This window comes from Salvelinus sp. IW2-2015, linkage group LG14, assembly GCF_002910315.2.
Source record: "Salvelinus sp. IW2-2015 linkage group LG14, ASM291031v2, whole genome shotgun sequence".
Taxonomy (NCBI): domain Eukaryota; kingdom Metazoa; phylum Chordata; class Actinopteri; order Salmoniformes; family Salmonidae; genus Salvelinus; species Salvelinus sp. IW2-2015.
Genome location: NC_036854.1, coordinates 35,842,188 through 35,867,634, shown reverse-complemented (window position 1 = coordinate 35,867,634; position 25,447 = coordinate 35,842,188). Strand labels below are relative to the sequence as shown.

Here is a 25,447-nt window from a genome sequence, read left to right as displayed (position 1 = left end):
TTATTTTGGTTTTACTGAGATTTACTGTCAGGGCCCAGGTCTGGCAGAATCTGTGCAGAAGATCTAGGTGCTGCTGTAGGCCCTCCTTGGTTGGGGACAGAAGCACCAGATCATCAGCAAACCGTATACATTTGACTTCAGATTCGGGAAGGGTGAGGCCGGGTGCTGCAGACTGTTCTAGTGCTCTCGCCAATTCGTGGAGCTTAAGCTGGATCCCTGTCTCACCCCAGGGCCCTGTGGGAAGAAATGTGTGTGTGTTTTTGCCTATTTTAACCGCACACTTGTTGTTTGTGTACATGGATTTTATAATGTCATATGTTTTTCCCCCAACACCACTTTCCATCAATTTGTATAACAGACCCTCTTGCCAAATTGAGTCGAAGGCTTTTTTGAAATCAACAAGGCATGAAAAGACTTTGCCTTTGTTTTGGTTTGTTTGTTTGTCAATTAGGGTGTGCAGGGTGAATACGTGGTCTGTCGTATGATAATTTGGTAAAAAGCCAATTTGACATTTGCTCAGTACATTGTACATTTACATTGTTTTTTAATGCAGAGGATTTTCCCAAGGTTTCTGTTAATGCATGTCCCACGGTAGTTATTGGGGTCAAATTTGTGTCCACTTTTAGGGCCTCCCGGGTGGCGCATGCATCGCAGCGCTAGCTGTGCCACCAGAGACTCTCTCTGGTCACGCCCAGGCTCTGTCGCAGCCGGCCACGACCGGGAGGTCCGTGGGGCGATGCACAATTGGCCTAGCGTCGTCCGGGTTAGGGAGGGTTTGGCCGGTAGGGATATCCTTGTCTCATCGTGCACCAGCGACTCCTGTGGCGGGCCAGGCGCAGTGTGCACTAACCAAGGTAGCCAGGTGCACGGTGTTTCCTCTGACACATGTCGATATAGGACTCGTTTTACTGTGGATATAGATACTCTTGTACCTGTTTCCTCCAGCATCTTCACAAGGTCCTTTGCTGTTATTCTGGGATTGATTTGCACTTTTCGCACCAAAGTACGTTCGTCTCTCCTGAGTGGTATGATGGCTGCGTGGTCCCATGGTGTTTATACTTGCGTACTATTGTTTGTACAGATGAACGTGGTACCTTCAGGCTTTTGGAAATTGCTCCCAAGGATGAACCAGACTTGTGGAGGTCTACAATTTTTTTTCTGAGGTCTTGGCTGATTTCTTTTAATTTGCCCATGATGTCAAGCAAAGAGGCACCGAGTTTGAAGGTAGGCCTTGAAATACATCCACAGGTACACCTCCAATTGACTCAAATTATGTCAGAAGCTTCTAAAGCTATGACATAATTTTCTGGGATTTTCCAAGCTGTTTAAAGGCACAGTCAACTTAGTGTATGTATACTTCTGACCCACTGGAATTGTGATACAAGGAATTATAAGTGAAATAATCTGTTTGTAAACAATTGTTGGAAAAATTAGTTGTGTCATGCACAAAGTAGATGTCCTCACCGACTTGCCAAAACTATAGTTTGTTAACTTCTCTGCGCTACGGATCCCTTTTAAGGGATCCCTTTCCTAAACAACCGCTAGAATTGCAGGGCGCCAAATGCAAAAATTACTAAAAATATTTTTAATCATGCAATCACAAGTGAAATATACCAAAACACAGCTTAGCTTGTTGTTAATCCACCTATTGTGTCAGATTTTGAAAATATGCTTTACAGCGAAAGCAATCCAAGTTTTGTGAGTGTAGCTTTCAATGCTACAACAGCTATCCCCAAATTAGCATGGTCACYAAAGTCAGAAAAGCAATAAAATGAATCGCTTACCTTAGATAATCTTCGGATGTTTGCACTCACGAGACTCCCAGTTACACAATAAATGTTATTTTTGTTCGATAAATATTACTTTTATAACAAAAAAACGCCATTTGGGTTGCGCGTTATGCTGAGAAAAATACAGCCTCGTTCCGGTCCTGAAAGGAAGAAGAAAATTTCCAAACGTATCAGATTAAAAAATATTACAAAAAATATTTATAATCATGCAATCACAAGTGAAATATACCAAAACACAGCTTAGCTTGTTGTTAATCCACCTATCGTGTCAGATTTTGAAAATATACTTTACAGCGAAAGAAATCCAAGCTTTTGTGAGTGTAGCTTTCAATGCTACAACAGCTAGCCTTATATTAGCTTGGTTAGCTTGGTCACAAAAGTCAGAAAAGGAATGAAATTAATCGCTTACCTTTGATAATCTTCGGATGTTTCCAATCACGAGACTCCCAGTTACACAACAAATGTTATTTTTGTTCGATAAATATTACTTTTATCACAAAAAAACGCCATTTGGGTTGCGCATTATGTTCAGAAAATCAAAGCCGTGTTCCGTTCGACAAATTCCAAAAGGTATCCGTAATGGTCGTAGAAACATGTCAAATGTTTTTTATAATCAATCCTCAGGTTGTTTTTAACAAACATAATCGATAATATTTCACCCGGACCATAACCTATTCATTAAGAGACAAACTGGAAAATGGGGTGCCCCTCTCTCGCGCGTAGGAAATATTCAGAGGACACCTGACTACTTTTGAAAAAACTCGCTAATTTCTCAAAATAAAAGCCTGAAACTATGTCTAAAGCCTGGTCACAGCCTGAGGAAGCCATTGGAAAAGGAATCTGGTTGATACCCCTTTAAATGGAGGTTAGACGGGCCAGGGAACACAGATTCTTTTTTTTAAATATCACTTCCGGGTTACATTTTCTCAGGTTTTCGCTTGCAGAATAAGTATTGTTATACTCACAGACAATATTTTGACAGTTTTGGACATTTTGGAGTGTTTTCTATCCTAATCTGTAAATTATATGCATATTCTACGATCTGGGCCAGAGAAAATGTCCGTTTACTTTGGGCACGTTATTTTTTTTTTATTCTGACCCCTAGCGCTAAGAAGTTAACAAGAAATTTGTGGAGTTTTAATGACTCCAACCTAAGTGTATGTAAACTTCCGACTTCAACTGTACATGTGATATTTTCAGTTTCTCCCTCACCCAGAATATTTCCCAGCTTCGTCATTAGTAATTGCGCAGAAGATGGGAATTGATTGAGATATTTTCTTTAACCTCTAACGAGCCTCTACCCCGGGTCCGGGATCACCCCCCACCCCCCCACACACTGATTAGCATAGCTAGCATAGCTTCACAAGTAGATAGTAGCATCTAAATATCATTAAATCACAAGTCCAAGACACCAGATGAAAGATACAGATCTTGTGAATAAAGCCACCAATTTCAGATTTTTAAAATGTTTACAGGGAAGACAAAATATGTAAATCTATTAGCTAAACCACGTTAGCAAATACACCACTTTTCTAACTCCATCAGTTTCCTTACTACTTCAGGTGCTATCACCAATTCGGCTAAAACTAAGATATTGATAGCCACTAACCAAAAAAAACCTCTTCAGATGACAGTTCTGATAACATATTTATGGTATAGGATAGGTTTGTTAGAAAAAAAAGTGCATAATTTCAGTAGAAATCACAGTTTACAATTCACCGACCATCACAAGACGACTAGAATTACGATAGAGAGCAACGTGTATGACCAATTTACTCTTAATAAAACATTTCATAAGAATAGACAAAGCATAGCAATGGAAAGACCCAGATCTTGTGATTCCAGACAATATTTCAGATTTTCTAAGCGTTTTACAGCGAAAACACAAAAATTCGATAAGTTAGCATACCACATGTGAAAACGTTACCAGAGCATCGATTCCAGCCAAAGAGCGCTATAACGTAATCACCGCCAAAATTATATTAATTTTTTCACTAACCTTCTCAGAATTCTTCCGATGACACTCCTGTAATCATCATTTACAACATACATATACAGTTTGTTCGAAAATGTGCATATTAGCCAATACAAAACCGTGTTATACAATGAAATAGTCACAACTCAAGCATCAAAATGAGGGACGTCAGCTGTTCGGAGTGATCTAGTTTAATCGAAAGCTAATTATACTTGACTAAAAAATACAGGGTTGACAGGAATCGAAAGACAAATTAGTTCTTAATGCGAACCGCTGACTTACATTTTTAAAATTATCCTTACTTTTTCAATACAGGGCGCCAAGTGAAGCTATACCAAACAAAATGGCGAAATATGCGTTTAAAATATTTCGACAGAAACAACGATTTATCATATTAAATATTGCTTACTTTGAGCTGTTCTTCCATCAGATTCTTGGGCAATGTATCCTTTCTATGTTAGAAACTTCTTTTGGTCGATAGATGTCCTCTGTCCTTCGAAATGTCACACTAACAACGACGAAGACCCCGAAACGTTCCCAAAGCTTAAAAGTGCACGACAAAGAAATTCCTCAGAATCGCACTAAACGGATATAAATTGCTATAAAACGGTTCAAATTAACTACATTATGATGTTTTAACAACTATAACGAGTAAAAACATGACCAGACAAATATTTACTGGTAAACAACGATTTGGATGAGGCAAGTCGAGTTCCATCCCTGCTGTGACGCGCGAAGAAAAGAGAGTGGTACTTCCACGTTTTCTTGTTTTATAGTGGCTGTGATTGTGCAATCGACTCCATTCAAAACGTGATGACGTACAGACACRCAGAGGAAGACGTAGGCAGTGTCGGTTTCTTCATAGCATTCACTGTCGCCTTAAAAACAGACTCCAGATCAGGGGTAAAAATTTCTGAAATCTGACCCCTGTCATGAAAAGTGCTGTAGAAATTGTTCTGTACCACTCAGAGACAAAATTTCAACGGCTATAGAAACTAGAAAGTGTTTTCTATCCAATAATAACAATAATATGCATATTGTACGATCAAGAATTTAGCACGAGGCAGTTTAATTTGGAGACCCAAATATGCTAATGCGGAACAGCACCCCCTATAGTTCCAAGAAGTTAAAAAGATTATCTTATTTGGGAGTATTTATCACAGTAGAGGAAATGGTGGATCTCTGTCTCTACCTCCCCTGTCGTGCAGTGACCACATAGACGCTCCTCTTTAGGTAGCCATGTCGTTTTGTGTCTCCCTTTTTCTATAGCCAATTGGTGGTCGCTGAGGCTGTATTTGGTTGGGATCTGTCTCTGTTTTGTATCTCTGACAGTAGACATATTCTTCCAATTTGTATTCTCTTTTGAGGCCAAATAGCAATTTAGTTRATTGTGTGTTTTTCTTTTCTTTTCCCAATTTGTCAAATAGGAGGTTTTCATTTCTCTAACAATTTTATTGATATCTCTGTATGTTTGAATAATAGGGTTGTTTAGTGTTTTTAACAGTTGACATAGGGGACTCTTTTCACGGTTCAGCTCTTTGGTTTCCAGTCTTTTGAATTCTAAGGATGTTTTGGGGCTTAATTTCAAATGATGCCAAATTCTTTATATTTACAATTAAAGGGAATCTTCCGAGTTCCACTCTGTATGCATTATTTGGTACTTTCTTTTGGATATTTGGGACAATTCTGCAGAATTCTGTATGTAGATTTTCTATTGAGTTTTTCTCCCAATGCTTATAATCATAATTATAGGTTGGACCCCAAACCTCGCTTCCATATAGTGCAATTAGTAAAATTACACTATTGAATATTTTGCACCAGATTTGGATAGGAGTATTTATTTTTTAGAATTGTATTTTTATGGAGTAAAATGCTTTGCGGGCTTTTTCTTTTATTGCATTCTCTGCCAGACCAAATCCAACAGAGGCACTGATTTTTTATTCCCAGGGCATGTTAACCATGGTATTTCCTCGTTTGAAGGAGTGTCTGCTGCTCTGATTCCTGGCCTTTTTCTGGAAAATCAAGACTTTGGTTTTCTGAAAGTTGATGTTGTATTCCCAAAGAATGTTAAGTTGTTCCTGTCGACCTTGCTCTGTTGGTGACAGTAAGACAAGGTAATCTCCTCTCTCTTTGGCTCTCTGTGGTTCTCTCTCTCTGTGGCTCTCTCTCGGTGGCTCTCACTCGGTGGCGCTCTGTGGCTCTCTCTGTGGTTCTCTCTCTGTGGCTCTCGCTCTCTGTGGCTCTCTCTGTCTCTCAGAGCAGAAGAGGTGGGGGGCTGCTGCGGTCCATAGCCTGTGTATCTACTACGGTCCAGACAGGGGTCTGCGTCCAGAGCTTGGATCTCGACAGGGGTCTTGTCAACAACAAACACACCACACACACACACAACACACACACACACACACCACACACACACACACACACACACACACACACACACACACACACACACACACACACACACACACACACACACACACACACACCACACACACACACACACACACCTGTTTAAGGCCCAGCAGATGTTTATTTCTGATGTGTTTTCTCACTCAGAGCTGGACTGGAAGACTCCATTTCCAGCCTACATTGTGGTGGGTAGAGAAAAAAATTGTCTTGGCAGAGATAGATGAGAGGGCTGTGGTTGGCTGCACCCCGGCTGTTTCACAAATGTAATACGGAGACAAAAAGAGAAATGTTCCCTTTTTCCCTCGTTACGGTCTCAGTGATTTTCCAAAGTGGTAGAGTGAGCGAATGTTGGAGGATCTGTACTAGGGACATTCTGAATCAGATAATTCCACTTCTGTTTTCTGGAGAATAGATTTTCGCCAGTGCATTATTTTCAAAGTCTATGTGTGACTCACTTCACATGTTCTCTCTGAGACACACTGCTGTGATTGGCTTCACATCACCCACTCACACTGGTCTCTCTCACTATTTGTTTCTCCTTCCTCGTTGCTCACTCGCTCTCAGACTCACATTTCTAATCTCTCTTTCTTTCGCTCTCTCCATTCTCATACACATTTTCTTTCACATGTAATCAAACAATCCTCCTCTCTCCCTCTCTGTCTCTGCCCCTTCTCCCACGCCATGTTATCTGCAGTTTGGCAGCGCTTGCCAAGGTGACTGGAACATGGTTTATGTGGAGGAGTCATTGACAGACAGTGTGGTGGCACGGCTAGCCTGGCACCACACTGAAGAGGCAGGGTGGCACAGAGTGGCACAGACCAGTAACCACACACCAACGCACGCACCCCTGATAGGATCCAGCTACAGACACAGGGGCACACTGGAGGGGGCTCACACCTGGCAAGGAATAAAGCAAGGAATTACTGTCTTTGATATTAAAATTGACACACCTGTACCATAGAACATAACCGATCATTTGCAATTCATGAGTTAAGTTTCAATTAATCTCTAGGAAAGCTTGCACAGTGTATTGATGTATAATTTGATTTGCTTGGTCTATTAGATTGGATGAACATAGTTAATAAACGGCCAGAGGTGTTGGAGGTACAGTTGATTGCAGCATATAGTCTAAAGGGTTCTTCTGGACCTCATGAAATATTGATTGATATCCACTTCCTTCCTGGTCAGCAACACCCAATCAGCAGTCCTCTGCACTGTACTGTGTCCTCATCTTACCGCCACACATTTCCTAGACCAGCTGACTCCCATCCATTATTAATGACCGGAGTCTCAGTGAACCTCCCCCCCAAAGTATCCATTTACACCCATTTCCAAACATATCTGAAAACAGGATGTCGGAGGCAAATTGGATAAATAATTTGGATTAAGAAGAGAGGTGTTTTTTTTTGCAGAGAAACAAGCTAAACGTTTAGTGCTGTGCAGTACAACAAAGCAAACACTGAATTGTTGTTGTGAACATATGTTTTCAACAGACGCTCTCAGATTGTCAAAGCGATATGAGACCAACACCTTCTATGTTTCAAGTTGGGTGAAACAAGACACACTCTTCCAATACCCACAGCATACTACGTAGAATGAAGTGCCTTCAGAAGGCATTCATACCCCTTGACATATAAAATGTTTTGTTGTGTTATAGCCCGAATTCAAAATCAATTAGATATGTTTTTCTCACCCATCTACCCACAATGCCCCATAATTACAAAGTGAAAACATGCTTGTAGACATTTTAGCAAATGTATTGATAATGAAATACAGAAATATCCAATTTACATAAGGATTCACACCCCTGAGTCAATACTTTGTAGAAGCACCTTCGGCAGCGATTACAGCTATGAGTCTTTCTTGGTACGTCTCTAAGAGCTTTTGTTCATCATTGCTAAATAACCATTTTCAGGTTTTGCCATAGATTTTTTTTWAAAGTAGATTTAAGTCAAAACTGCAACTCAGCCACTCAGGAACATTAACTGTCTTCTTGGTAAGCTACTCTAGTGTAGATTTGGCCAAGTGTTTTAGGTTATTGTCCTGTTGAAAGGTTTATTAATCTCCCAGTGTATTGAGGAAAGCAGACTGAACCAGGTTATCCTTTAGGATTTTGCCTGTGTTTAGCTCCATTCTGTTTATTTTTTTATACTGAAAAACTCCCCAGTCCTTAACGATTACAAGCATACCCATAACATGATACAGCCACTACTATGCTTGAAAATATGGAGAGTGGTACTCAGTAATGTGTTGTATTATATTTGCCCCAAACATAACACTTTGTATTCAGGACAGAAAGGTAATTGCATTGCCACATTTTTTTTGCAGTATTACTTTAGTGCCTTGTTTCAAACCGGATCATTTTTTTATATATATTTTCTTCTGTACAGGCTTCCTTCTTTTCACTCTGTCATTTAGGTTAGTATTGTAGAGTAACTACAATGCTGTTTCTCCTATCACGGCCATTAAACTAACTGTTTCAAAGTCACCATTGGCCTCATGGTGAAATCCTTGAGCGATTTCTTTCCTCTCCGGCAACTGAGTTAGGAAGGATGCCTGTATCTTTGTAGTGACAAGGTGTATTGATACCCCATCCAAAGTGTAATCAATAACTTCACCATGCTCAAAGGGATGTTGAACGTCTTCTTTTTTCACCCATCTACCAAAAGGTGCCCTTCTTTGCGAGGCATTGGAAAACCTCCCTGGTCTTTGTGGTTGAATCTGTGTTTGAAATTCACTGCTCAACTAAGGGACCTTCCAGGTAATTGTATGTGTGGGGCAAGTTAAACACTATTATTGCATACAGAGAGTGCATGCAACCTATTCTGTGACTTGTTATGCAAATGTTTTAGGGTTGCTATTATTTAGGCTTGCTATATCAAAGGGGTTAAATACTTATTGACTCAAGACATTTCAGCTTCTCATTTGTAATTCATTTGCAAAAAAAATAAATAAAACATAATTCCACTTTGACATTATGGGGTATTGTGTGTAGGTCAGTGACCAATAAATCTCAATTTAATCTTTTTTWAATTAAATTAAAAAGTCAAATGGGAGGGAATACAATGTACAGTGCGCCTTCAGAAAGAATTTAAAACACAGATTCAACCACAAAGACCAGGGAAGTTTTCCAACGCCTCGCAAAGAAAGGCACCTATTGGTAGATTTTTAAACCAGACATTGAATATCTCTTTGGGTGTGGTGAAGTTATGAATTACACTTTGGATGGTGTATCAATACACCCAGTCACTACAAGGATACAGGCGTCCTTCCTAACTCAGTTGCCAAAGAGGAAGGAAACCACTCAGGGATTTCACCATGAGGCCAATGGTGACTCTAAAACAGTTACAGAGTTTAATGATTGTGAAAGGAGAAAACTGAAGATGGAACAGCAACATTGTTGGTGCTCCACAATACTAACCTAATTGACAGAGTGAAAAGAAGGAAGTCTTTACAGAATAAAAATATTCCAAAACATGCATCCTGTTTGCAACATGTCACTAAAGTAATACTGTAAAAAATGTGGCAAAGCAATTCACTTTTTTCCCTGAATAGAAAGTGTTATGTTTGGGAAAAATCCAATACAACACATTACTGAGTACAACTCTCCATATTTTCAAGCATAGTAGCGGCTGCATCATGTTATGGGTATGCTTGTGATAGTTAAGGACTGGGGAGTTTTTCAGGATAAAAAAATAAACAGAATAGAGCTAAGCACAGGCAAAATCCTAGAGGTAAACCTGCTTCCGTCTGCTTTCCACCAGACACTGGAAAATGAATTCACCTTTCAGCATGACAATAATCCAAAACAGAAGGCCAAATCTACACTGGAGCTGTTTACCAAGATGACATTGAATGTTCTGAGTGGCCTAATCACAGTTTTGACTTAAATCAGCTTGAAAATCTATGGCAAGACTTAAAAATGGCTATCTAGCAATGATCAACAACCAACTTGACAGAGCTTGAAGAATTTTTAAAATAATAATATTGCAAATATTATACAATCCAGGTGTGCAAAGCTCTTAGAGACTTATACAGAAAGACTCACAGCTGTAATTCCTGCCAAAGGTGAATCTAACATGTATTGACTCAGGGGTGTGAATAAATGCATAAATTAGATATTTCTATATTTTATTTTCAATAAATTTGTAAAAATATGTTTTCACTTTGTCATTATGGTGTGTTATGTGTAGATGGGTGAGACAAAAAAAAATGATTTAATCCATTTTGAATTAAGGCTCTAACACAACAAAATGTGGAATAAGGGGTATGAATAATTTCTGAAGGCACTGAATGACCTAGTATGGACTATAGCCAGAGAGACTATCCTTTTCCTCACCACTGTCTTCTCCTGTTGTTTCCAGGTACTAGCCTGACGATGATCCCCCGAGCACAGACCTTCCCCAGCTTCCTCTCTGAACAGACAGAAGAAGAGCAGTCCTCTCAGCACCAGGAAGAGGCACTTTCCCCCTCCAGTGGCTACGGCTCAAAGTGCAACCAGGGGATGCTCCAATGACAAGCACTTACAGGACAAACCTGGACATTCCAACACTTTAGAAGGCTGTAGAAATATGTATAGGAACATGTATAATATGGCATTGTATGTTAATAAATTATGACGAGTGTTAATTGTAGAGCGGTACATATATATATATATTATTCTAGACTTTTTTGTACCCGTTGTGAGACAACATAGGCTAAAACAATTGCACCAAAAATATTTCTCTTGTAGTTTTCAAAAGGGAGACATACTGTATGTGTCATAGTGTTTGCAAGTACTTTGGATCCTTTCACTGTAAAGTCCCTTGTTGGTTAGCCTTTTTTTCAAACTGCATATCATACATTCTGAAATGTCAAAAGTTTATGCAGATTGCAAAGCAATGCTGAAAAGGGTTGTTTGTAAGTTGTTAATGTCTTGTGACTGAAGGTCCAAAAAATTGGAACGTGTTTTTCATCCTTTAATTTTCCCCACAATGATGTTCTGACATCTGCTGGGTCCCATTCATTAGGGAAAACTCGTAACGTTCTGAAATATTTGTGGGCTTTTTAGTTTACCTGCAACAAGCACCACATCCCTCCATTCAAAATGATTTGCCTGTTCACAAGTACAGGTCTGAGATAGACGCTGCAGGCAACATATTTAAAAAAATCTATACAAATCATCCCAACTTCCAAACGCATGAACAAAACCATACAATGAAAATATTAACAAATCTGACTAGCACCTGTAGGCTATATCTAAGTCCAACTTGACTAGGACCTACAGTATAGACTATAGCCTATTTAAGGCTGACCCTTGTGAACAAGCAAGTCCAACTTGACTAGGACCTACAGTATAGACTATAGCCTATTTAAGGCTGACCCTTGTGAACAAGCAAGTCCAACTTGACTAGACCTACAGTATAGACTATAGCCTATTTAAGGCTGACCCTGTGGAGCACTCAGACAGTGACCATGCTTGGTCTGACTATTGATGTTTCCCAGACCTCTCTGTCCTCCAGCCACAGTACGAAGTGCCTTCTGACGCATGCAGAGTGTGACACTACTGTACCAGACACCCACAGGCTTAATCTCTGGCCCGGGTCCGTGTCTGTCATTATTCTACTATATCTACGCCCTCAGCTCCTCTTAGGTGCAAGACATTCTGAAAATAGTCTTGTCCATTTAAACAAAAAAAGACTTGTCGTCTGTCATTATCTGAGAAATGATAGTGTCCACAAATTCACAGATCGTAAGAACACAAAGTCAATGTTCACAAGAAAAGACAATCAGTTTATTGAGGTATATGGATGAGCAAATCAGTCGAAACACTGTTATCCTTTTGAGCTACTTCCTTTCTTTGGTGTGTGAATTATTTTGGTCAAAGTTTGAATATTTATTTTCATAGAGGTAGATATGTTTATATGGAATCCCAGAAACATCCAGGGCACAGTATAAAATAATATCCATGAATATCATATGTTTAGATCTCACAGTTACACACAATTTGCTGTTTGTTTAATTACTGTATATTATAAGTGAATCAATTTAACCTGAACATGGGTTGGATTAACAAAGAAAGTGCCCTTCTACAAAAGGTTCTCAGTATCTATCTGATACAATGATAACTGGGTGAAACTCACTACTGCATACCTGTGTTTAATGTAATTAATCCATCTCTACTATTTTACACAACTGTAAAGGGAGAAAGTAGTTCCATTTTGTTTGTGATGAGTGTTTATACAGTTGTGGTAGGGAGAGAAAGTAGTTGTAGTTTGTTTGGAGTATTTATACAACTGTGGTAATGAGAGAAAGTAGTACCAGGTAGTTCTTTGACATTAATTATTTGTTGTTTTCCACTTTACATGTCTTTCTCACACTGTTTATGTCAGCCACATCTTGTTTGAATATAGTATAGAAATAGACGTTTTATGTCTTCAATGGTACTACATTACCAGTGGTGGGAAAAGTGCCCATAGTCATACTTGAGTAAAAGTAAAGATATCTTAATAGAACATTTCTCAAAAGTGAAAGTCACCCAGTAAAATTCTACTTTAGTAAAAGTCCAAAAGTATTTGGTTTTAAATATACTTAAGTATCAAGAGTAAATGTAATTGCTAAAATGTACATAATATAAAAAGTAAAAGTATAAATCATTTCAAATTCCTTATATTAAGCAAACCAGACTGCATAATTTTCTTGTTTTTTAAATGTATGGATAGCCAGGGGCACACTCCAACACTCCAACATAATTTACAAACTAAGCATGTGTGTTTAGTGAGTCCGCCAGATAAGAGGCAGTAGAGATGTTCTCTTGATAAGTGTGTGAAATGGACCATTTTCCTGTCCTGCTAAGCATTCAAAATATAACGAGTACTTTTGGGTGTCAGGTCACTAGTATGGATTAAAGAGTACTGTATTTTCTTAAGGACTGTAGTGAAGTAAAYGTAAAGTTACCCCCCAAAAAACAGACTTAAGTAGTACTTTAAAGTATTTTTACTTAAATTACTTAACACCACTGTACGTTATACAATGGTAATGTTCCTACAGTACCACCTCAATGTTAGTTTGATGTTTGTGTCTAAATAGTCACACACTACATGCTTTTGTGTTTTGTTACTTTGTCATAATATTTGTTAATAGCACTTTTTAATACATTGAGTGTGGGATTACATTGTTCACTCACTAAATGTATATATGTAATGTTTTTTTGATGAAAGAGAATAAATTGAATGTACATGTTGTCAAGGTATAAAGATGTTTATTTTTATTTTATTTTTTATGACAATACATTTCTGTGCCGATTTAACCAACATGCAACAGGGCTAAATTTAGTTGCTATGGCAGGGATTCAAACAAAAGCGCATTGTATAGAAGCACATTGCAATATGCTTTAAAAGTCAATGTTCCAGACATTCGTGGAGATCACATTCACGGCAAGCGCTGCGGATGTTGGCACAAGCGGATGTTGGCACAAGCGGATGTTGGCACAAGCGGATGTTGGCACAAGCGGATGTTGGCACAAGCGGATGTCGGGCACAAGCGGATGTTGGCACAAGCGGATGTTGGCACAAGCGGATGTTGGCACAAGCGGATGTTGGCACATGCGTAAATGACCTTCAAAAGTAAAGTGCAATGCCCTTGTTTACAACACACCTTTGATTGAATCCCGGCCAAACACTCCCAGAAGAGACCAACTCATGTCACAGTAGAGTAGGTTTTATTTAGTCCACATGGGGTCATTAAAGTCACAGAGAAACACAGTATCAGCACCTATTGTACCGACGCAGACAAGTAGGCTTAATAAATTAACAAGACTAAAACCCTGTATTCCGAATGTAAATTGTCCATTATTCTTTCATTTTTTGCATCCTCCTCTTCCTCTTCTTGCTGAGAGCCCTGACATCTTTCATTCCCAAGACCTCCATTTTATTCTCAGCTAGGAATAGAATTGCATTTTTGTCCAACAGTGTCAGAAGAATTTCTAATCACAGCATTCATCTAGATTCTACAGCTAGAAAGAGAAGAAATATTTCATCTATGGCTTAGATATCGACAAAATACAATAGTACAGTATGTTTCCATTGACTATCATCATTTTGCTGAATTAACATGTGAACGATTCCATGATAACATAACATTACAGCATTCCATAAGAACCTACAGGACCCAATCTACGTAACTACAACAGGAAAACACAGCATTCCCAGGGGATGGAACAGCATGATTGGTTTGCTCATTGTCACACGATTGAGTTAGGGACAACTAAGGATTTGAATGGAGCTGGGAGGCTTTTAATAACAGTTTGTTATGGGGCGGTATTACTACATGTAAAGCATTCAACAATATATTATACAAAATTAGTGTTTTACATATTATTAGTGGCAAATGTATATCTAAACAAACTGTCAATGTTTCAAGGYCTTACACAGAGTTGCATATATTGAGAGCAAACAAAGTGTAAGTCAGACTGATACATAAGTAGGCCTACTTTGCAGTTATATGAATGATTCTGTCCCACAGTCTTTGACCACTATAAGCGGTTGAATATCATATTCATGAATGTTGCAATGGGGAGACTGTGGCTGTGCCACTGTTAAAGCATGATAGGGGTCAGACGGGTCTGTAACACAGTACTTCTCCCTATCTCTTCCTTTTAGTGTGTGAACGTATGTTGCCGTACACTGGGCTATCTCCTCTCTGATTGGTCCCCTTCCTCATCCTGTCATACACAGGAACGTTCTCATAGTCGTTGCAGAACTACAAAGACATTAGACATTAGAGCTGTATTAGAGATATGTTAGAGATGTGCCACATTTATGGAAAAGCACTGACTGATACATGGAAACAAGATATAGTGCTATTTTATTAGTATCCACATGATTAGGAAATGACAAGATATAATGTTATATTCTTACCTGTCTCTGAGCTGGATGCATTTTGGTTATGTACTTCGCTCTCATCTTCTTCTTTCTGAAGAGACAGACAGAGAGACAGATAGAGAGTCAGAGAGACAGACAGGCAGAGAGACAGGTAGAATAGCTGGTTATTTTGGTCCAGAAGCATACAACCATATTTACACTACCGGTCAAAAGTTTTAGAACACCTACTCATTCAAAGGTTTTTCTTTATTTTTACTATGTTCTACACTGTAGAATAATAGTGAAGACATCAAAACTATGAAATAACACAGAAGATGGACTGTGCATTTTTATGAGTGAACTCTGAGGAGCCAGGATGTATTAGTTAACTCATCATATATCCCCCCCTCCCACACACACATACTATACACTCCTAAAGCCCACACTCTACTGGAAGTGCAGCACCTACACTTCTCGTTAAGAAAGCAAAATGAAAGTGCACTCTCTGAGTAAAACTCAGTGTGAGCGGTGGCCCGCCTTTCAGAAATATGGTGCAGGGGAGGGACGGAGGGAGTGAAGGAAGGTTGGGGAAATGGAATTTCACAGCAAAAAGTTTATTCTCTAACAAATGAGTACCTATCTCCAGTAGCCTATTTACCTCTAACTGGGATGACTAATGCATGGTCTGTGAGAGTTATTTTACCAGTAAGAATATGTGGAACTTTTACATTTATCACATACAGATCACATCCAAATAAAGTGTGACAGTGTAAAGGGGCAATCGGTACAAAGGGGCCTTCTGCAAATAAAGTGTTCATCCATGTGTGTCCACTGAATAAGTTTACCTAGGCTAAGAGTAAATATAACTGTATATTGTCCCTGCGTGAAGAAAGAGTGTAGAAAGTCAACTACCTTTGCCACACAACCAGTATTACAATGACAGAGAGCAGCAGCAGGAGTCCTGACACTCCCCCTCCAATGTAGATTAGATACTCAGACAGGCTGAATTCAACTGAGAATGGAGGGAGAAAGGAGAGAAGGAGGGAGGAAAGAGAATGGAGGGAGAAAGGGAGGGAGAAAAGAGGACATTAGACAGTTGTATGTTAACCTGTGTTTCCAAAATGGTAGGTCCTGACTGATGTGTGTAATTTCTTTACCCGTTGTGTCTTAAAGACTGGGTAGAAACATCTGGGTAGAAATAGTTTGCTTACCACTTATCTAAACACCTCCCTCTCTCCTTAAACACACCACTCATCTAGAGAATATGAGTAATTCAGTTTTGCACCTGTACCAAACCGCTAACGGCCTTCGCCACATCCTGTGTCACTATGTCACTCACTGTGTGTATGATGTCATTGTTAGCAGAGTTGCATGTGTATACACAGCCTAATTAACACCTTGTCTCTATGCTGCATCTTGATCTATGCTGAACAAAAATATAAACGCAACATGCAACAATTTCCAAGATTTTTCTGAATTACAGTTCATATGAGGAAATCAGTAAATTGAAATAAATTCATTAGGCCCTAATCTATGGATTTCACATGGCTTGGAATACAGATTGGTCACAGATACTTAAAAAAAAATGTTCTGTGCATTCAAAATGCCATTGATAAATACAATTGTGTTTGTTGTCCTTAGCTTATGCCTGCCCATACCATAACGCCACCGACACCATGGGGCACTCTGTTCACAACGTTGACATCAGCAAACTACTCGCCCACACAATGCCATACACGTGGCCTGCGGTTGTGAGGCATTGGAGGTGGCTTATGGTAGAGAAATTAATGTTCAATTCTCTGGCAACAGCTCTGGTGGACATTCCTGCAGTCAGCACACCAATTGCACACTCCCTCAAATCTTGAGACATCTGCGTGACAAAACTTGCCATTTTAGAGTGGCCTTTTGTCCCTAGCACAAGGTGCACCTGTGTAATGATCATGCTATTTAATCAGATTCTCGATATGCCCCACCTGTCAGATGGATTAATTATCTGGATAAAATGCTCACTAACAGGTATGTAAACAAATTTCTAAAGAAAACAGTTTTGAGAAATAATATTTTTGTGCATTTGGTATCTTTTATTCCAGTTTATTCCAGTTTATTCCAGTTTATGAACATGGGAGCAGCACTTTACATGTTGCGATTATATTCTTGTTCAGTGTAGATCATCATTGTCATGGAAATATGAGGTTGCTTTCACAAGGGACTGGTCTACCCAGGCTTTCAAGGTCTCAGTGCACTGAAATACTGTACTTCACTGTATTAGGTATTATTATACTCAAGCTCAGCCCTAGGATGCACATTGGTCCTAATCACTTCAGGGAACTGAACTGGCTTTCAGTTCATCTCCGAATGGTGCAGATCAAACTGTTGATGGTTTTTAAAGTTATACATGACTTTGCCACAGTTACCTGTCTGGATATTCTAATTTCATTACACTCTCATAGCCATCACACAGTGGTAAAAATACTTTAAAGTACTACTTAAGTATCTGTACATTACTTTACTATTTTACTTTTTCTTCACTACATTCCTAAAGAAAATAATGTAATTTTTACTCCATACATTTTCCCTGTCAACCAAAAGTACTTGTTACATGTTGACAGGAAAATGGTCCAATTCACACACTTATCAAATGAACATCCCTGGTCATCCCTACTGCCTCTGATCTGGCGGACTCATTAAACACAAATGCTTTGTTTGTAAATTATGTCTGAGTGTTGGAGTGTGCCCCTAGCTATCCATCAAAAAAAATAAAGTTTGAAATGGTTTTTACCTTTACTTTGGATACTTAAGTATATTTTAGCAAATCCACTTACTTTTGATACTAAGTCTATTTAAAACCAAATATTTTTAGACTTTTACTCAAGTAGTATTTTACTGGGTGACTTTCACTTTCTTTCTTTTAAGGTATCTTTACTTTTACGAGTATTTTTATTCAAGTATGACTGAGTACTTTTTACACCACTGTGTATTAGTAATTAAGATGTCTGAAATTACCTTCGCTGGTTACAATTAGTCTGGTAATGTTTTAACTCTGACCTCTTACCTGGGCTAAGTACAGTCAGCAGCACAGTGGTGGTCTGTACCCCAGCGTCCGTATTGAAGAGACATCTATATAACCCTCCATCTTCCTCGCCCACATCATTGAGCTGCAGACGTGTGTCCAGTCTATCTGAACAGTTCACTATCCCCCTGTGTGTGTAGTCTACTCCAAACAGACCACCATTCTCCAGCCGACACTTCGCCATGATGCCCACGCCACTGGCGCTACCATGGTCTAGCTTCTCGACTGTGACATCATACACGGTCCCGTTGTGTTCGTGGTTGCAGCTGATAGTCAGGTTGTCGCTCCTCTCTGCGATGAGTTCAGTGTCTGCTTGGATTACCTCAGGCTCAGGTTCTCTGGTGTGGATGTTAGTATCTCCATCTGTGATCCAGGGAAATTACAAAACAAAGGCAGAAAATGCTGAGAAAATTCACATTACCGTATATACAAAAGTATGTGGACACAACTTCAAATGAGTGGATTCAGCTATTTCAGCCACACCCGTTGCTGACAGGTGTATAAAATCATGCACACGGCCATGCAATCTCCATAGACAAACATCGGCAGTAGAACGGCCTTACTGAAGAGCTCTGTGACTTTCAACGTGCCACTGTCATAGGATGCCACCTTTCCAATAAGTCCGTTCGTCAAATTTCTGCCCTGCTAGAGCTGCCCTGGTCAACTGTAAGGGCTGTTATTGTGAAGATGAAACGTCTAGGAGCAACAACAGCTCAACCGCCGAGCAGCCACACACAAGCCTAGGATCACCATACGCAATGCCAAGCGTCGGCTGGAGAGATGTAAACTCGCAGCCTTTGGACTCTGGAGCAGTTGAAACTCGTTCTCTGGAGTAATAAATCATGCTTCATCTGGCAGTCCAATGGACGAATCTGGGTTCGGGGGATGCCAGGAGAATACCTGCCCGAATGCATAGTGCCAACTGTAAAGTTTGGTGGAGGAGGAATAATGGTCTGTGTCTGTTTTTCATTGTTCGGGCTCGGCCCTTTAGTTCCAGTGAAGGGAAATTATAACGCTACAGCATACAATGACATTCTAGACGATTCTGTGCTTCCAACTTTGTGGCAACAGTTTGGGGAAGGCCCTTTCCTGTTTCAGCATGACAATGCCCTCGTGCACAAAGCGAGATCCATACAGAAATGGTTTGTCGAGGGCCTCCCGAGTGGCGCAGCAGTACTGCATCGCAGTACTACAGGCGTCACTACAGACCCGGGTTCGATCCTGGGCTGTATCACAACGGGTCGTGACCTGGAGACCCATAGGGCTGTGCACAATTGGCCCAGCGTCGTCTGGGTTAGGAGATGGTTTGGCCGGGGCGGGCTTTACTTGGCTCATCGTGCTCTAGTGACTCCTTGTGGTGGTCCGGGCGTCAGGTGAACAGTGTTTCCTCCGACACAATGGTGCGGCTGGCTTCCTGGTTAAGCAGGCGGGTGTTAAGAAGCGCGGTTTGGCGAGTCACATTTCCGAGGACGCATTAGCTTCCCGAGCCCATTGCAGCAATGAGACAAGATCGAAATTTGGGTAAAAAAAATATAAAAAAATATTTGTAAAAATTGTTTGTCGAGATCGGTGTGGAAGTACTTGACTGGCCTGCACAGGGCCCTGATCTCAACCCCATCGAAGACCTTTGAAATTAATTGGAACGCTGACTGCGAGCCAGGTCTAATCGCCCAACATCAGTGCCGACATCAGTAATGCTCATTGCTGAATGGAAGCAAGTCCCTGCAGCAATGTTCCAACATCTAGTGGAAAGCCTTCCCTAGAAGAGTGGAGGCTGTTATAGCAAAGGGGGGACCAACTCCATATTAATGCCCATAATTTTCGAATGTTGTCCACATACTTTTGGTCATGTAGTGTATATGTAGTGACATGATCAATCCAAACACACTGGCATAAAGCAGTTTCTCTGAGCCCCACACAAGGTCGGCGTTCGGACATAGCTTTGCTTTAGCTAATGTTTATTGGTAGGCCTATTTGGTCGTCATTTTCTCAAATTAAGCCTAACATTTCACAAAGCCATATTAGACCGCTGACAACAATGTAATTACCTTTTCAATAATTCAAGTTGGAAAATCAAACAGTGCAGACTGTCCAATACATTTTCGATACAACGGAATACTAACCAGCTATCAATTTGATATATACAGTTGCAGCCTGGGGTTTACATACACCTTAGCCAAATACATTTAAACTCAGTTTTTCACAATTCCTGACATTTAATCCAAGTAAAAATTACATGTTTTAGGTCAGTTAGGATAACCACTGTATTTTAAGAATGTGAAATTTCAGAATAATAGCAGAGAGAATGATTTATTTCAGCTTTTATTTCTTTCATCACATTCCCAGTGGGTCAGAAGTTTACATAAACTCAATTAGTATTTGGTAGCATTGCCTTTAAATTGTTTAACTTGGGTCAAATGTTTCGAGCAGCCTTCCACAAGCTTCCCACAAAAAGTTGGGTGAATTTTGGCCCATTCCTCCTGACAGAGCTGATGTAACTGAGTCAGGTTTGCTCACACACACCTTTTCAGTTCTGGCCACAAGTTTTCTATAGGATTGAGGTCAGGGCTTTGTGATGGCCACTCCAATACCTTGACTTTGATGTCCTTAAGCCATTATACCACAACTTTGGAAGTTTGCTTGGGGTCATTGTCCATTTGGAAGACCCATTTGCGACCAAGCTTTAACTTCCTGACTGATGTCTTGAGATGTTGCTTCAATATATCCACGTTATTTTCCTCCTCATTATGCTATCTATTTTGTGAAGTGCACCAGTCCCTCTGCAGCAAAGCACCCGCACAACATGATGCTGCAACCCTGTGCTTCACGGTTGGATGGTGTTTTCGGCTTGCAAGCCTCCCCCTTTTTCCTCCAAACATAACGATGGTCATTATGGCCAAACAGTTCTATTTTTGTTTCATCAGACCAGAGCACATCTCCAAAATGTACGATCTTTGTCCCCATGTGCGGTTGCAAACCGTAGTCTGTTTTTTTATGCCGGTTTGGAGCAGGGGCTTCTTCCTTGCTGAGCGGCCTTTCAGGTTATGTCGATATAGGACTCGTTTAACTGTGGATAAGATACTTTTGTATCTGTTTCCTCCAGCATCTTCACAAGGTCCTTTGCTGTTGTTCTGGGATTGATTTGCACTTTTCGCACCAAAGAACGTTCATCTCTAGGAGACAGAACGCGTCTCCTTCCTGAGCGGTATGACAGCTGCGTGGTCCCATGGTGTTTATACTTGCGTACTATTGTTTGTACAGATGAACGTGGTACCTTCAGCGGTTTGGAAATTGCTCCCAAGGATAAACCAGACTTGTGGAGGTGTACATTTTTTTCTGAGGTCTTGGCTGATTTCTTTTGATTTCCCATGATGTCAAGCAAAGAGGCACTGAGTTTGAAGGTAGGCCTTGAAATACATCCACAGGTACACCCCAATTACTCAAATTATGTCAATTAGCCTATCAGAAGCTTCAAAGCCATGACTTACTTTTCTGGAATTTTCCAAGCTGTTTAAAGGCACAGTCAACTTAGTGTATGTAAACTTCTGACCCACTGGAATTGTGATACAGTGAATTATAAGTGAAATAATCTGTCTGCAAACAATTGCTGAAAAATTACTTGTGTCATGCACAAAGTAGATGTCCTAACCGACTTGCCAAAACTATAGTTTGTTAACAAGAAACGTGTGGAGGGTTGAAAAACAAGTTCTATTGACTCCAACATAAGTGTATGTAAGCCTCCGACTTCAACTGTATATATATATATATAAAATATATATTAAAAAATATATATATATATATAAAAAAAAAATATATATATATATATATACACTGCTCAAAAAAATAAAGGGAACACTTAAACAACACAATGTAACTCCAAGTCAATCACACTTCTGTGAAATCAAACTGTCCACTTAGGAAGCAACACTGATTGACAATAAATTTCACCTGCTGTTGTGCAAATGGAATAGACAAAAGGTGGAAATTATAGACAATTAGCAAGACACCCCAATAAAGGAGTGGTTCTGCAGGTGGTGACCACAGACCACTTCTCAGTTCCTATGCTTCCTGGCTGATGTTTTGGTCACTTTTGAATGCTGGCGGTGCTTTCACTCTAGTGGTAGCATGACACTGAGTCTACAACCCACACAAGTGGCTCAGTAGTGCAGCTCATCCAGGATGGCACATCAATGCGAGCTGTGGCAGAAGGTTTGCTGTGTCTGTCAGCGTAGTGTCCAGAGCATGAGGCGCTACCAGGAGACAGGCCAGTACATCAGGAGACGTGGAGGAGCCGTAGGAGGGCAACAACCCAGCAGCAGGACCGCTACCTCCGCCTTTGTGCAAGGAGGAGCACTGCCAGAGCCCTGCAAAATGACCTCCAGCAGGCCACAAATGTGCATGTCACAGAAGTGTGATTGACTTGGAGTTACATTGTGTTGTTTAAGTGTTCCCTTTATTTTTTTGAGCAGTGTATATATGCAAAGCTGTCTTGTATAGGCTACCGGAACCTTCATGACATGAGCCGTCGTCGTGCTCTCTCCCAGCTTGCCAAGTTATACCAGAGATAAGGGACTGTTGATGTTGCAACCACACAACTCAAACGCCGGTTCACCACTATGAACGAAAATCACATTTTTTATATATCTTTTTTTGAAACCCTCAATAACTCTTATCAGCTATAGATAATATGTTTGCATCTGCCAATGTATTGGCTGTTCAGTGTCCAAACGACCTGTCCCCAGAGTTTCATATACAGTTCAACTATTTCCATAAAGTGTTGAGACCGGGAATTATGGAGAATTAGAGGCTCAATTAAAGATGTTGCAGAACTGCTTTATTTGAAGCACTCCTCCCATCTTCCCAGTTTCCCTGATGTTGCTATGGCAATCAAGCCGTTTTTACCATCCCTGTAGCTGCCGCTGCTTCTGAGAGATCGTTTTCTAAACTAAAACTCAAAGAACTAGGCATACATAGGAAACAGGCTCTCGGTCTGATATGCGCGTTTGAACACTTGAGTAACCTCCACTCATTGCACTGGCACCGTCGTAGCCTTGACCACGGCATTTGTTTGCCGATTTCCCCCTTATACCTTCAATCAGTTAATTATTTTTCAGGACCAGGTGCACTTTTTCAGTGCACTTTTCTCACTTTCCTGAAGCCCAAGAAACAAACATTTAGTTTCCTAGTACATATGGAAATTAAAAAGCTTTATGAAGGAAATACTTTTTGGAAGGTTACTGTCAAAATGATTTGTTACAGTACATAAGAAAATAGACATCGATAAAAGGTGCATGGGCATAGTAATAACACTCTGGGATTGATGAAAACAATCCCCATTATCAGTCAAAGTATTTGGTACTAATCAAACTCAATTATTGTAGACAACATATTCTAAATGAAAATACACAAGAAGTCCTAGACAGTACCTGCTTCACTACCTGCATCATCCTCTTCTACAGTCCCCGTGTCCTCCACCTCCACCCTTATGTCTCTGGCCCAGGATCCTTTAGGAAAGGTTTGAACAGAGCAGTGGTAGAGCCCTGCGTCCTCCTGGGTGACCTTACTGATGGTGATACTGCCATCCATGGGAATGGTCTTCCGGAACTGGATCCTGGTCTGGTAGTACTGGGAGATGGACACTCCGTACTCAGGGTGATACACAGCGACAGGGGCCTTCTCAAACCGGATCAGTTTGGTCCAGGAGACCATGCTGAGGTTCCCTTCCCAAGGACACACACACTCTAGAACCATCCCCTCCTTAAGCTTCACCGTGGTAACACCATCTCTCTGCTGCACAGAAACTGGACATGGCAGAGGGCATGTTTTCATACATGTGTACAGTATTACATTTATCAAATTTTACCTGGTCAGTTCATCAGGAATATTAGTAATTCTCAATAACCATTCTGACCTAAGGTTATCTCCAGTTTATTTTTATTTGGTAATCAGATTAACTGCATCCCGTGTGGCTCAGTTGGTAGAGCATGGCACTTGCAACGCCAGGGTTGGGGGTTTGATTCCCACAGGGGACCAGCAGAAAAATGTATGCACTACTGTAAGTTGCTCTGGACAAGAGTGTCTGCTAAATTAATAAAATGTAAAAAATAAAAATGTAATATGGAGTTGCAGCCCTGAGTACATAGTTAATCACAGGAATTATGACATGGAAATGATGCATAGAGCAGAATGAAAAGCCTGTAAAAAGAAACTTCATCACGTAGTCAGCTGCTCCAACTGAAGATGAAGCAGTCATCAAATATATTTCCCTCTTTAGAGTCTCTCCCCTGGGTATCACTAATTTGGAGAATATTAGCCCACACATATCAACAGAAATGGCAATAGCTGATGATCAAACAAATCAGTCGATTAGACTTCCATCTAGACAACCAATTTTTTTTTAAACTATCCCTTGGAGAGATAGCTAGTCTGACAGGTTTAGAAGAAGTGTCTTTTCACTGTATTAGTCCTGTTAAGGCAACAAGGGAGCGTTGCCCATCTAAAGACTAACTCATTAACATGGACTCTGTCCTGGGTGTGTAAGAGTAAAGGGACGTTTGAGAAGCTGATGAGATGGTTGGTGTTCCTGTAGTCTCCTAATTAAGAGTTGAAGAGAGAATGTCTGAACACAGTCTGATTGTTATGGAAACATGCAGAGAATAAGGGCAATGAGAAGTCAAAGAGAATCAGCCTTTGTAGTTTTAATCCTAACAGCTCATGGTATGCTATCTTCAAGCAACGAAATAAATACTAAAACACATCTGGGTGAATATTTCAGTAATAATGTTTTATGGTGAGACTTTTAACAGCAGTAAACTTAAATGTTTACCAAACGTAAGACAACAAATAGCCTACCTAGCTAAACCAACAACTTTCAATGTTCTGCTTTATAATTCATAGTGTACAAGTATACAAAAAAATATATATTTCCCTGATCAACATTACTCGTTAAAATAATAAAAGTGACATTCCCATACCTTTGAGACTGGAGAGAAAGATGAGGAGTACCATGAAGTACCAGTGGTCCTTTTGTACAGCCTCCATCTTGGCCCTCTGAAGCAGAATGAAAGCTGCATTGATGAGATGAGTGGAGAGGCAACAGGGCTGCACTTCCTACTAGCTGTCTCTCGCGCTACAGAGAAAGATTACATCCCAAATGGAAACCTATTCCCTATTTAGTGCACTACTTTTGACCCAAAGGGGTCTGGTCAAAAGTAGTGCACTATGTAGGGAATACATTGCCTTTTGGGACAGAAACATACACTTTAGTCTATGGGAGGGGCCAGGGGGGGACACTCCAAGCTAACCCTTTGTTAGCTCATTCTACACAGAGGGACACTTTATATGCAGGGTTAGTGGAAAGCTT

At 40.2% G+C, this 25,447-nt stretch overlaps 2 protein-coding genes across 6 annotated transcripts in view; one reads left to right on the top strand and one right to left on the bottom strand.

Annotated features, from left to right (window-relative positions):
- The window catches only part of dok6 (docking protein 6), an 88,954-nt gene extending 75,557 nt beyond the window's left edge, over positions 1-13,397 (top strand). Inside the window, exon 8 of the mRNA XM_070446747.1 lies at positions 10,539-13,397. Coding sequence (XP_070302848.1) covers positions 10,539-10,690 — 152 coding nt within the window. The 3' untranslated portion in view covers positions 10,691-13,397. The remainder of the gene's footprint in view (positions 1-10,538) is intronic.
- Positions 13,395-25,324, bottom strand: cd226 (CD226 molecule). Of its 5 annotated transcripts, XR_011480920.1 has the most exons (7): positions 25,059-25,324; positions 23,511-23,885; positions 18,067-18,447; positions 15,927-16,026; positions 15,072-15,126; positions 13,677-14,913; positions 13,395-13,596 (listed from the first exon to the last, which is right to left on the bottom strand). XR_011480920.1 is itself a non-coding variant. In XM_024000878.3 (6 exons), the coding sequence occupies exons 1-6, from the start codon at positions 25,123-25,125 to the stop codon at positions 14,797-14,799; spliced, it is 1,095 nt and encodes a 364-aa protein (XP_023856646.1). In that variant the 5' UTR covers positions 25,126-25,324; the 3' UTR covers positions 13,395-14,796. The 5 variants fall into 5 exon arrangements, 4 of the variants coding, with proteins under 4 accessions (XP_023856646.1, XP_023856649.1, XP_023856647.1 ...); XM_024000878.3 differs by having other exon boundaries at positions 13,395-14,913; XM_024000881.3 differs by having other exon boundaries at positions 13,395-14,167.
- Positions 25,325-25,447: the final 123 nt, after the last annotated feature.